This window comes from Lissotriton helveticus, chromosome 5_1 (assembly GCF_964261635.1).
Source record: "Lissotriton helveticus chromosome 5_1, aLisHel1.1, whole genome shotgun sequence".
NCBI classification, from domain to species: Eukaryota; Metazoa; Chordata; class Amphibia; order Caudata; family Salamandridae; genus Lissotriton; species Lissotriton helveticus.
This window is the reverse complement of record NC_136065.1, coordinates 1,003,840,733-1,003,854,356: the sequence shown is the minus strand read 5'-3', so window position 1 is coordinate 1,003,854,356 and position 13,624 is coordinate 1,003,840,733. Positions and strand designations below refer to the sequence as shown.

Genomic DNA, 13,624 nt, shown 5'->3' with positions numbered 1-13,624 from the left:
ACATTCATGTCACACCTTGGCAAATATTTGTTTCTGTTGGGCAGTGTTATGTATTTGCTGGGCCCTTGACAGTTGAGCAACAATCCGTGCCCTTGCTTACCGAATAATTGTATTTGCTGAGGCATACTCATTTCTCTGGGACCGACTAGGCAGAAAAAAATTGCATTCTGACTATTACTTCAAGAGGCGTGCACCCTCAATGTACTGCAAGTAGGGTTGATAGGGGGTGAAACCCTACTCAAGTAGAATCCAGAATCTCTGTCAGGGTGAAAAACAAGCAAACCCCGAATATACCTGAGCTTAACCCTCTGGTAGGCTTAACTAAGAGGCAACGTGTAAAGTATTTATACGGTACTTCAAAAGTAATAAAGTGAAAACACAACACCTGAAAAATACCACTCCAATTTAGAAAAATAGAGTAAAGTGTATTAAATTATTTGAGAGCAAAATAACAAAAATTAAGTCAGCAGAACTAGAGATATTGAATGTAATGCTTTAAGTAAACAGAACACAATGCGTCCAGTTAGACTCCTATGTGTCACATACAGCTCCAGTGGATATGGGGGCTTCACAAGGCTCTATAACGAGCCCCACATTATTCAATCTATATGTTGCCCCTTTGACCTCAATCATCAAGTACTGTGGGTTTGAAACCATATCCTACGCTGACGATACAGAGCTGATAGTGCACATTGAGAACGACCCTGCAGTAACTAAAGCTAAGTTCATAAACTGCATTACTAGCATAGCTAGCTGGACGAGGAAGAACTTTCTGCAACTTAACTCCTCCAAAACGGAGATTCTGTTGTTTGGCAAGGCAGAAGAACGGTGGTCCCCTGAGTGGTGGCCATCAGAACTAGGAGAAGCACCTTCCCCAAGAGGGTGGGCTCAGAACCTAGGGGTTAGAAGAGACAATAAGCTATCGATGGAAGAACAGATGAAGATGCTTGCGGGTACCTTGTTCGGGACCATGCGGATGCTTAGGAAGATCTTCCCATGGATCCCGTTAATTGCCAGAAAGGCCCTCATTCAGTCACTCATAATCAGTTGCCTTGATTATGGCAACTCTTTGTTGGTAGGAATAAGGGAAAGCCTGTTATCCAAACTGCAGGTCGTGCAAAACATGGCAGCTCATCTTGCCCTTAATAAATCAGCACAAACCCCCTCTCTTTCTCTCCTACGCCAACTACACTGGCTTCCTGTTAGGAAGCGAGCTATCTTCAAGCTGCTATGCATGGTTTTTAAGTCCCTGCACGGAACGGGAACGGCCTACTTGACTAATAAAATTGAACGTTATCAACCTGGAAGATAGCTTAGATCTAGCAATCGCAGCTTGCTCTGCAGCTGGAGAACAAGGAAAGTTAAAATGGGTGGTCGTGCCTTTTCTTATTTGGCCCCAAACATTGGAACAAGCTCCCTGATCAAATCCGTGCCTGCCCTAACTTTCCTCAATTTAAAAAAATGCTCAAGACCTGGCTATTCCAAAGATTTTATTTTACATGTGGTCTTCTTCCTCCCTCTGGCGCTGAGAGATCCCCCTGGGAATGATTCGTGCGCCATACAAATGAGTTTAAAGTAAAGTAGAAAGTAAACACAGCACTTAAAAGCACAAAGCGCCAACTGTGGTTATCTGATCGCTCCAGGACAGCGTCAGAGTGACAAGTTCAGACAGACCGTGATGGAGCATGAGCCAGATACAAGGAGCAAGTAATGCCCGCTGAAAGCAAGTACCTTAAAACCTGCTTTGCGGGGTGTTGCGAAATACTGTGTCAAGGATGTTTTTCCACAGTGGCAGGGCTGAGGGGTTGAGATGCAGAGATCTGCGTCATCATCGAGGAGGCCATTGACAAGGGAATTGTTATAGGAAGGCCTGCATTGAGGATGCATTGTGCAGGTGTGGTTCAGAGGGGAAACAGCCTTCACAACAAGAGAATTAGCTCACAGTTCCTTTACCACACAGCTTTAACCATGCACATACCTTCCCACAGGCCTTTACCACTTTACCATGCATGGTAAGCATAATGTATGTATATATATATATACTAATTGAGGAACAGAACATACCAATCTGGGGCCCACTGGAGGGCTGGAATTGGTCTTTGAAACGTTTTTCTGCACACAAACCTACTGGAAGGTAATAATTAATTGGAAATAAACTGCATGTCCCAGCGTGCACCGCATTAAAATCAGCGATGAAAAGGCACACCGGAGGCCAGGTGATTATTTCAAAAGGCGCAGGGGACTGTGGGAATCCTAAAAAGTGTATGCAGAAAAAATGCCTCTGAGGAAAGAGCACGAAGGCTCTGAAACGCGTCAGGCAGGAGGACAGAAAGACACTGGAATGGTATTGCCTGCTCCTGTGTAAAAAAATGATTTTGTCTAAATCCGTGGCTGGAGGAGTGCGTCTCTTAAAGCTGGGGCATTTTTTAAGGAGATTTACACACGGCGCGTCCCGCCGTGAAGAGTTCGCACCGCCCTATCAACATGCACATGGCTCGTCTTTCCTGAACTGTGCAGGGATTGTGTGACGGCGCAGCCAGCTACTAATTGAGGAACAGAACATACCAATCTGGGGCCCACTGGAGGGCTGGAATTGGTCTTTGAAACGTTTTTCTGCACACAAACCTACTGGAAGGTAATAATTAATTGGAAATAAACTGCATGTCCCAGCGTGCACCGCATTAAAATGAGCGATGAAAAGGCACACCGGAGGCCAGGTGATTATTTCAAAAGGCGCAGGGGACTGTGGGAATCCTAAAGCTGGGGCATCTTTGAAGGATGTATATATTATGTGTGTGATATATTTTAAGAAGCTCAAACATTTGCAGTTTTATGTGGCACTACATAGGCCCGAAGGAATTGGAGTGCTTTACATGAGCACGAGTTACATTACATATGGACATATACATTTTTTGAAATACTGGATGTTGATCCGACACCAGGCTTAAAACTGCGTCCCTAGCACCAAAGTCAGCAACTCTAGCCATTACACCACAATCTCTCCTACGAGAGCATATACATTTTCAATATTACATACAATGAAGCCATAGTTGTTGCTTATTTACCTTATGCAACTATCAACCATTGACACAGACAATAGCCCTGGCATGTTGTAGGTGTAATGTTATTTGTTCATTTGTTATATTATATATATGTGTGGAATGAAATGAGCAGTAAAATACCAGACAGGTTTTTGTTTGCGTAGCTCTGTGAGTGAGTGGTTGTGTGAGTGGCTCTATAGCTGTGTAAGTGCCTGTGTGAGTGCTTGTATGGGTCTGTGAATGGGTATGTGAGTGGTTGTGTGGGCATGTGAGTTGGTGTAAGAGAAATGTTATAGGGGTGTGAATGGGTGTGTGAGTACTTCTGTGAATGATGTCATCAGTGATGTCATTTGAGATGTCATCCGTGATGTCACTGACCATGTCCTGAGTAATATGTGAGGTCATAAGCAGTGCATTGTAGGAGCACAAGTTAAAGTTAGCTCAGCTAATTATAACTGCTGAATTTTACTGGGTTTGTATGAGTGAAATCTGAGCCTAACTATAATGTCCTTGTACCCTTTGTTTTTTGAGTGAATTTCTAAGGTGTTTTTTATTTCTATTTCATGACTATAGTGTCCCCATAACCTTTGTTTCTGTAAATTTCTAAGATTCTTTTTTAATGTTGTTTCCTAACTATAATGTCCCTGTAACTTTTGGCTTTTTAAGTGAATGCCTAAGGTTGTGTGAATTTTATTTCCTAAATGTAACCTCTAACCCTTGACAGTGAGTGTTTGAGTGAATGCATGAGTCTCTCAGTAAGCCTGTAAGTGGGTTTTAGTGTCTGAGTGGGTCTTTCAGTAGGTGTGTGAATATCTGAGTAGGTCTTGTCATTTAAAAAAAAAAAAAGCTTTTTATTAGAAATTGTGTACATGTATTATACTGTGCTTTTATGGATGTTTCTTCATACACCCGAATAAAACTTGATTTGATTGATTTGATTGGGTAGGTCTGTGAGTGAGTGGGTGCGTAAGTGTCTAAGTGTGTCTTGAGTGGATGTGTGACTAGGTCCGTGAGGGAGTGCATGAATATCTGAGTGGGATTGTAAGTGCATGAGTCTCTGATGGGTCTGAATAGGTATGTGAGTAAGTGCATTAGTGTCTGAGTAGGTCTGTGAGTGGGTGTGTGAGTCTCTGACTGGGTCTGTGAATGGGTGCACAAGTGTCTTTGAAGGTCAGTGAGTGGATGGATGAGTCTCTGAGTGGGTGAGTGAGTGAGTGTGTGTGTTTGACTGGGTCTGAGTGGGTCTGTGAATGGGAACATGAGTGTCTGAGTGGGTCTGTGAGTGGGTGCAGGACTATCTGAGTGGATCTATGCATGGGTCTCAATGGGTCTGTAAGTGGGTGTGTGAGTCTTTGGGTCTGTGAGTGGGTGTGTGAGTGAGTGTCTGAATCGGTCTGTGTGTGCGTCTCTCTCTCAGTTGGTTTGTGTGTGTGAGTATATGAGTGAGTCTGTCAATGGGTGTGTGGTAAAAAAGGTAGGGGGCCACATGGGAGCAGGTCCTTGTACCAGCTCCCCCTGTGACCATCCTCCTGTCCAGCTTGCCTGCAGTCTGCTACTTCCTCCTGCCTTCAGTTTTGTGTCTCCTCTGCTAGTTAACCGCTAGTTTTTCTGCCTCTTCTCTCCTAACCTCTATTTTGCCTCTTTCTGCTCACTCCTGACCTTTATTCTGCCTCTTGCTGCTCGCTTCTGGCCTTTTATTTAGCCTCCCTCTGCTTTTTTATTACCTTGATTCTGCCTCTTTCTGCTAGTTTCTGACCTTTATTCTGCCTCTTTCTGCTCAATCTGACCTCTATATGGCCTCTTTCTGATCATTTCTCATCTCTATATTGCCTCTTCCTGCTCATTCTGCCAGTTATTTTGCCTCTTTCTGCTCGCCCTGAACTTTATTTTGCCTCTTTCTGACCTTTATTCTGCCTCTTGATGCTGGTGTCTGACCCCTATTTTGCCTCTTTTTGCTCCCTTCTTACCTTTATTCTACCTCTTTGTGCTAGCTTCTGACCTTTTATTTTGCTTCTTTCTACTTTTCTTCTGACCTTTATTCTGCCTCTTTCTGCTAGTTTCTGACCTTTATTTGACCTCTTTGTGCTCGCTGCTGACCTTCAGAAGAGGTTATAAGACATTTAGGCCCTAATTTAGAGTTTGGTGGAGAGATTACTCCCTTGCAAATGCGACGGTGTGCTCTGCCTCTTTCCATTTGTCCCATTTATAGTCAGAAAGTGTCCGTTGACTGAGCCTTTGTTGGCTCCCTCAATAGAATACTTCTTATCCCCCAAATGAGGAAGAAGGACGTTACACTGTCCTCCCTATTTAAGGTGGACAATGTAATACCTTTTTTTTCACTGTGTCAGGGACAGGATAAAACCAATAATGACACCCATACCGTGGGAGGAAGCTCCAAACTGGGTGGCGGTCATTCATTTTTTTGTTTTCCAAACTTAAACTCCCACTGTGGGAATTTGTTTTTGAAAAACAAAAAATGCATAAAGTTTGGTGTATAACCATCAAAACTATTGGCGGGCATGGACTAAATTTTCTATAGAAATGAAGGAAACCACCATGATATTGGTTCCTTTCAATATACAGAGATGACTGGAGGGCTAGAGGTCATCTCTAAATTCAGTGAGCAGAGTACTCTCAGGTGGTGGAAGTAACGGCCTCTGACACTACTTTGTCTACCGACCTCTAAATCATTCCCAGCAGACATTTACAGGGGTGTCCACCATTTTATGATGGCTATTTACCATGCCTTGTGCTTTCTTCTATAATAAGTACCCTGTTGCTGGTGGATTACAGAGACCCCAAGTTTTGTTTGTGTTTTTGTTTGTATTGTCACAGTCAGTCTTAAATTTAATGTGAGTGGGAGTTAGTTAACTTTTCTCAGAGGCATTGTGACGTGGGAATTTCGGTTGATAGGTGACCGCAGGTGGCGCTAAGTACAGCAGCTTTAAGTGGATTGATTCCAAAATGTGGTGTGAACTGCTTTGCCATTGTTATTGTGAGACATGAGAAATGTTCTCTAGTAGTACAAATAATTATTCTCAGCAGACAGGAATTGTTTTAGTCTTTTTAGAATGCTCAATTGATCCAATAATTGTTGGTATTTCTTTTCAGACAGTTAGTTTATAAGGCACCCATATGGCAGCAAAGGAACTAGGCAGAGTGTTTGGCGGGGGGAGAAAAGCTAAAAAGATTCATATTGGACAGCTATTATGGGATAAGCAGCTAAAACATACAATTTCAAAGAGGCAACAGGCATTAATTTCTGAATAGGGTTTGGGGATGATTTGAGGCAATGGATTACCATCAAGTAGTTCTTTGTGAACTGCTATCTGTCATCAGTTTATTGAAGAGGGAGTACATATTATTGGCTTCACAGGGGTCAGATGTTTCCTGTGGCTAGACCAAAAATCCTGAGTGCAAGTATGAGACACTTGCATTTGACAGGTGAGTGCCTCCTGGAGAAATTCACCCATCACCTTTGATATCCATTCACAATGAAATGAAGAATGGAATGAACTAATCAAGAACAGTCTTAGAGATGTTCATGTACCTTTTGTTTAATTGTGTCACAGTCTGTTGATAGTTCAAAGAGCACCAGTATAGAGCGGTTTCCATCGTTAGGTAATTTTATGGTGTTATCAGGTATCTGTACCTTTGCAGTTTCAATCCTGCATTAGGGTGAAATGTGGGCTTCCAGACTTGAAGCAAATATGGTGGTTGATATGCTGTTTGGCCTTTATGGCTGCTGTTCCCTCATATATTTTACTTTACAGGAATTGGTTGATGAGACAGTAATGAAGAGTTCATCATTGTTTATGTATGTGTTTGAGAAGGGGGAGGGTGCAAGTGGATTTTTGAAGGGGGGATGTCCATGATAGGAAGGAAGAAATCACAATATCAAATATATTGGTGTGAGTATTCATGGAGAGGGATTTAAGATTATGATGAAAGTCCCCTTTGTACAGAAGGATAATGGTAAGATACAATCTAATTTGTGAACAGTTCTAGAGATTAGAAGATTTTGCAAGTGATTTAGTGGTAGAATTGAGGAATTGTGTGGGCAATTTTTAGGAGTTCTTCAGTAAGCAAGTGCAAAACCCTGGTCAATTCCCCCAATTTTCTCTGGTTTCACATCCAGCTGTCTCAGATTGAATGCACTGCAGCAAAAGTATTCCTCGTTCCACGCACTGTCGAATGAAAAGAACAAGGAACACTTGTGCTGAAAGCACTGTCAGAGACAAGGCAATGTAATAAGTTTAATAACAGTATATTACATTACCTAGTCCCTGAAAGTTCTTGCAACCAATTTGTAATGCATTGGGAACATGTGAGTAGGCCTGCCTGCTAAAGTGCTAGGCGGATGCAGTCCACAGGTTTGTCTGTTGGGGAAGTTGGTTTCAAGTAATCTTTCAGGCTTCTAGGCAATGTAATTACCATAATGTAATTTTCAAAGTCATTATTTTGCCAGGCTCCTTAGTGCTTCCATAAGCAACCGTGTTGGGTTGAGGCATATTTTTCTTCCTTCTGAGTGACTGCAATTCTGAACCGCAGGTGGAAGTTCATCCATCTCACATGTTTAGAAACTCACCCAGAAAATTCTCCCACCCCTTGATTGAAAGAGTGCATACTATCAAAATAATGGTCTTTCTTTGCTATACCTCTAAGACAAATCGAGGGGAGACAATAAAAAAAAAAAATCCACTTATCTTCTGCTGCCGGCCATCTCTCCCCTTCAGTCCCTTCAGCCGCCTTCTCCTCTGCTTCCGTAGCGGAAGGAATTAGGAAGCATGCAGGCTCCCTCCCCTAAGCCAATCACAATGCTGCAATGCGTTGTGATTGGTCTGAGCATCGTAGTTCGACGCTCAGACAGGGACTGTGAGGCTTTGCACGTTCCTCACCAGGCTGGTGCGGAAGATGCAAAGTGTGCATGACTGCTTGATCGGCCGAAGAGGGCGGCCAAGCATTCATGCACACTTGGAGCAGGCAAACCGCTCCTCCACCCGTAACCCCAGACCCGCCCCGCCATAACCCAGCCTGTGGTGAAAAATAAAATTATAATAACCCGGTCATTATCATTTTACTTTTCTGCTGCACTGCTCTTAAAGCAGAGAAGCCGCCACTGTGTTTAATCTGAAGAAAAGATAAATTCCAGAGATTTCTTCATACCAAAAAGATTTAATGGTATAAATGCAATGATTTGTAGTACATTTTAAAAATAAAATTCCAGGTCTTTCTATTAGACGTCTATTTATGAATGATGGAAGCATAACGCGTTCCATCAAGTCTGATAAGAAGATCAACAATTTAGATAGATCCTAGGTACAGTTGTCTCTATTACGAAGCCTTTATGCCCCAATATTTAGATGAAACAAGTGCCTCGGAAACATTCGTAATTGGATTGATAACATATACGATTTGAGAGTGTATGTGAGCATCAATGATAGGTGAACACAGTGCAAGAGCAGGCTTCTAACAATGTATTTTTTTGCTGGCACCTTTTTGTCCTGCATAAGGATAGGCATGTGAATCAATGCCCAAATAACATTAAGTTTTGCTTGCAATCTAGTGTGCGACAATACCCTTCACTTACTACAAGCAGAATCCTAGAAATGGACCAGAACACAAATCCGGAATTTGGTTGCACGTACTCCTGTTCATCTGATCTTCTATATATTCAAAGGAATAACAATTCCATATAAATCTCCTATGCAGCCCTAAAAGGCAATTTTCACCTCACAATTGCTAGTCAGTTTTCGGAATGATGTGAACGCGTTTAGAGAGTTTTCTGATAATTGTTCTTTGGCTCCTAGGAAATACTTGAAAATGAAATGTTGCCTCAGTGAATTTATTCAAGTGTTGAAAACGTATACATTGCATGCATGAAAGGGAGAAAGATGAAAGCTGCTTTTTTCTTATTTCACTGGGACCTTTGTGAATTTACAGTGTGTTATTATTTTAAAGCTTTTGACATTTTCGTATTTCTAGAGAATTTTAAGCCTGTACTTTGTAAAGGAAATGTTAACACCACTAGACGAGGTATTTTTTTCTTCCTAAAAATTAATAAATGTGAGCGTGTATACTAAGTATTTAAGTGTAAAATATGTTTTGGTTTATGAAAGAAGCACTTCATAAAGAAAGGCCAACGCCCAATGTCTGTCTAGCAGTACTTTAAGGAAATAAGGACGTGCAAATAATGTATTTATTTGACTTTTCTGAAATGCGTATGAGCATTATGTGTGGCAAGCAATTGAGGCATTGGACTGGAACCCCCAACTACTGTGCTCTGGGAGTGCCATGTAATAAAGAGCCATTGCAACCAATACACTCCTAGGCATGACACTTGTTATATTTATGGGGCCCTAGAAGTCCTGCTTACGTTGACATACGTTGGGGCCTTGCACTGGCTGATCAATAAGACGTGAGGAATGGGTCAGAGTCATCAATAAAATCTATACCGTTAGAAAATAGCCACACGCAAGCCTGAACCAGGGAACTTACATTTTTGGGGATGAACTCGGAGGCAACAATTAGTGGGACCCATTTTCTATTTGCTACCCGATTCTCTCGTATGCAATCTAACGTTTGTTAAAACCATTTTATATTCCATATATTACTGGCGTTAATTTATATTCAAAATTCATATTTTTCAGCATCTTCCACCGCCATTACCCAGCAAAACTCCGCCTCCACCTCCTCCAAAGACCGCTCGGAAACAGGTGTCGACGGACTCCGGCATTGTGCAGTGACGTGTCAAGAAAACACTTTAAAACAAAAATCTAACACTGTTGTCCCCTGGATATTCGTAAAAATACATTGTTTACCTCATTCTAGCCTGTGGTGTCTAACACTCAATTTAATGGTTCTTACCAAACTGCAGCCCGTCCTGTACTTTCAAAGGATAGGCGAATTCTAAATGAGTTCCCGGTTTGTTCATACTAATTTATGAGGGGGATGTCGAGTATGGTTCTCACGAATGATTACTGAACTGGTTAAATAAGACTGCTAAAGTGGATTTTTTAATGCAATGTAAATGATATTGTAGGCGTTATGGAATTAACTGAGAGTGACCTGGTTATGGTTGTCTCATCATTTTGTACAGACGTTTGTATATGGTTTTTAGATTTTTTAGATGTTTCTTTTTAGGTCGGGAAGCTTTGCCATTAAAATGCCTGCAAATGATGGCCCTAACTTTTAAACAGATGAAATGGTTTAGGTCCAGCATCTTTTTAATAAAAGCGAGTCCTGGAATATTCTTAACTGCCAACATATTTTTTCTAATTTACCGTTCCCTTGCATATTAGCACAGTTTATTATGTTTTCTCCCACCGTGCCATGTTCCTCTTTTGTCTGAATATATGAACTGCTGCAACAATAAATGTGTTTTGGAATAATAAATGGTAATTTCTATTTTCTATTCTTGTTTGTTTTCGCCGTACGATTTTAGAACTCTTCAGTTAAACCTTTAGGTCCTGAAATGTAAGTTGCTTATGTGATCATATTTATGTTTCAGTGTACTGGTAGCGTAGGACTACCAGGCGAAAAGTACTGAAGAAGTACTACAGAGCAAGCTTTGACAAAGCTAGCCGCTCTGGCTTTTTTATGCTAATGGATGCAAACACATAAATGTATTTCTTTGTGAACTGTATATTTCTGTGATTCATATGTCTATACATATTCTTTACTTCCTAGGTTTGCTGTGGTGCTGTATGACACCAGTTACTCCTCCACCAGTTACTTCTCTGCTATTGAGGTTTTTTCTCTTCTATTTATATAGAGGATATTGTAAGCTAGAGGTCAGACAGTGGTATGGTAGATGGCCAGGACGCCGGCCCCGAAGTACCGACGGAGAGAGCGGTGCTTCATCTTCCCCTGAGCCGCTGCCAGGTGGGGTGAGGCCAGTCTACCTTACAGATTGAGGGATTAACCCAGACTGTAAGGGCACCCGGAGCTTTCAGGTGACAATGTTCACTTTTTTGTTTTCCCGGTGCTTTCCTTCACTTTATTAAATTCACTTGGTGCAGTAGTTCTTATTTTATTGTTGGTCCTGATGAATGCAAAGACACAAGAGTCCCTTATTTGCAGAAACTAGTTGACCTTTTTTCACCTCAGGCCGTCTACATAACTTGACAGCCTTGGATCAAATCGATTTTTAACGTTGGTATGTCAGGCACACACCGAATAAACTATTGTTAAGTGCCTTTTTTCAAACCAATTTTAATGCACTCCTAGTTTGGTTTCTTCACCCTTTCACCCCTTTTTCTACACTGCACACCCCAGTCCCATGTTTTTGTCCACTCATTAACATCGAGTGGCATACCTCACTGTCATTGCCACCATCCACTTAGGAACCCCCTTACCACCGGGTTGACCTTTGTGTGTGGCACCGATTTTCTCAGACGGGTGGTACGGATAAAATCCCAAATGATGAAGGGCGGATCCGTATGGTGACTGATGGGTATTTCTCGCATCTTGCTGAGAACTTCTGTGGCATATCACTGTGGGTGCATGGTTGTGGTTGACCTGTTGTTATTTCTGGGCATTTTATTTCGAGACCCTCTGTTACTTCTGTTGTTAATAGGTTCTTGGGGATTGTACTCAGAGCTTGGTCTTTAAACTCCCCTAAGGTCCCCCCTTACCGTAGTGTTTTTTGTATGGTAGATGAGCCTAATTAGGTCTCTCTGAGTGTAACAAATTTAAAGTTAAAGTCTTAAATTTGGGTAGATGGGAAGTTGCAATAGATACCACACACCTCCAGTTCATGAGTGTAGTTTTGATGCAACATGTAGGATGCAGGTGGCTTGGTTGAGAGACATGCGATGATTCTTCTGCAGTTGCTTGGGCAGATTCATCTTTAAATTTAGGAAGTCCTTCTGAGGAGATTGTGGTGATAGGATATATTGTCGAAACCTTTATTTGAGTACCCAGATTTTTGAGGTTTGTTAGCAGTAATGTGCCTTGATGAATTCTGTGAAGCCCTGGGGTCAGTTTGCTTGTTGGCCTCTTGAGAAGTTGGTGTGTCTAATGAGGTACAATGTAGGATAGGAGAGCAGTTCCTCTGGGGAGAGTGCGGGAAAGAGAGATGGAATTTTGGTTTGCAGACCTTATATCATTGTGTGCAGGTTATCCAGCTTCAGTGTGATGCAAAGCAGTTCATTTAGAGAGCATAAAGGAGAATTTCGGTATGGTCAGTTGGACTTGGTTGTAATGAAGTATCAGGTTAGTGATCACACCCCTAGTGTGAATTATTCTAAATAGGTGGTTGCATACTCCTGCAGAGGCTCCATTTTTGTGCTGTTATTTTAGTTCAGCTGGAGTGGACCGGGATTTAATTTTTTTTTAAAGAGTTTTCTATAGCATGAATTAGACCCGAGACATCGGGTATCAGAGAGCTTTACATGAGCACCAGTTTCGTTACAGATGGACACATTCATTTTTGTTAGGTACAGGGAGATTAAGTGATTTGCCCAGAATCAGAGGATGTTGAGCATTGTTGCCGAGGCTCGAACCCGGTTCCTCAGCTTCGAGGTCGACTGATTTAGCCATAGGGCTACATCCTCTCCCCTATTGACAGGTTGACAGGGGATTGTTGTATTTAGCGCTGGGGGTGATCAAGTGGGCTGTAAATCTGTTGACAGTATATTTGTCTGTGTCAGTGCTTTTTTATTGCAGATAATGGCCCTTGAATTCAAGTCATGTTTGCATTATGATGTCTGATGTAATTCCCAGAGGACTGTGTTGGTAACAACGAGGAGATGGGGAGAGGAAGAACGGGGAGGTAATCATGGCAAAGTATGTAAACATTATGTCTGTTTCAATGCCCCTTGCCCATAATGGAAGCTTTTAAGATATCGATTTCTGGTGATGGTAATTGGAGATAGCTTTTTCTTCCCATAAGGAATGTATGTGCTTCGTGAGACTAAGGAGAAAATAAATTGTGTTTTCGCCCTGGAGTGTATGTTCTTAGTTTTAATGTAGTCCATTCATTCTTTTGAATTTATATTGATTAAAGTTGACAGGTTAGCTGCCAGGGTTTGGCATTTGGGTTATTTGACTTACATTTGGGTGGGCCCGATAGAACTGAATGTCCGAGGTTTTGCTGCATACATCCTGGAGTTTGAAGTGGAAAGAGTTGTCTTTTTTAGGTTTGGTGGCTTTTAAATGACTTGATTAGCAGCTTCTGTTTGGCACAGCCATAGATTGCAACTGGTGTCACCCAGTACAAAGAGAGACACATAGGTATTAAAATGTCATATTAGGTCTTTAACCCTTTAAGTGCTGCCGTCGGCCAACGGTCGTCACGGGCACTACCTCCCCAGTGCTGCGTGCGACCGTTGGACGTCCATTCAGCACTGGATAATGGACAGCGCAGCACTGGGGAGGTATATTTACAAAGCTCCTAAGGTGTTAAGTTGTGCATCAGTGTGTCCTTTCATTTGGTTGAGAGCACACTTAAAAGCAAAATCAACGAGTGTGGAAACCTTCAAGGAGTTCAAATGACGTGTATCTGCAAAATCACATTTACATGGAACTCATGTTTGGTTGTAAAGCTCACCATGGAGCACATTAAGCAGGGTTGCTGTATC

At 41.9% G+C, this 13,624-nt stretch overlaps 1 protein-coding gene across 1 annotated transcript in view; it reads left to right on the top strand.

Moving 5' to 3' along the window:
- The window catches only part of DOCK1 (dedicator of cytokinesis 1), a 1,311,419-nt gene extending 1,300,983 nt beyond the window's left edge, over positions 1 to 10,436 (top strand). Inside the window, exon 52 of the mRNA XM_078643512.1 lies at positions 9,692 to 10,436. Coding sequence (XP_078499638.1) covers positions 9,692 to 9,787 — 96 coding nt within the window. The 3' untranslated portion in view covers positions 9,788 to 10,436. The remainder of the gene's footprint in view (positions 1 to 9,691) is intronic.
- Positions 10,437 to 13,624: the final 3,188 nt, after the last annotated feature.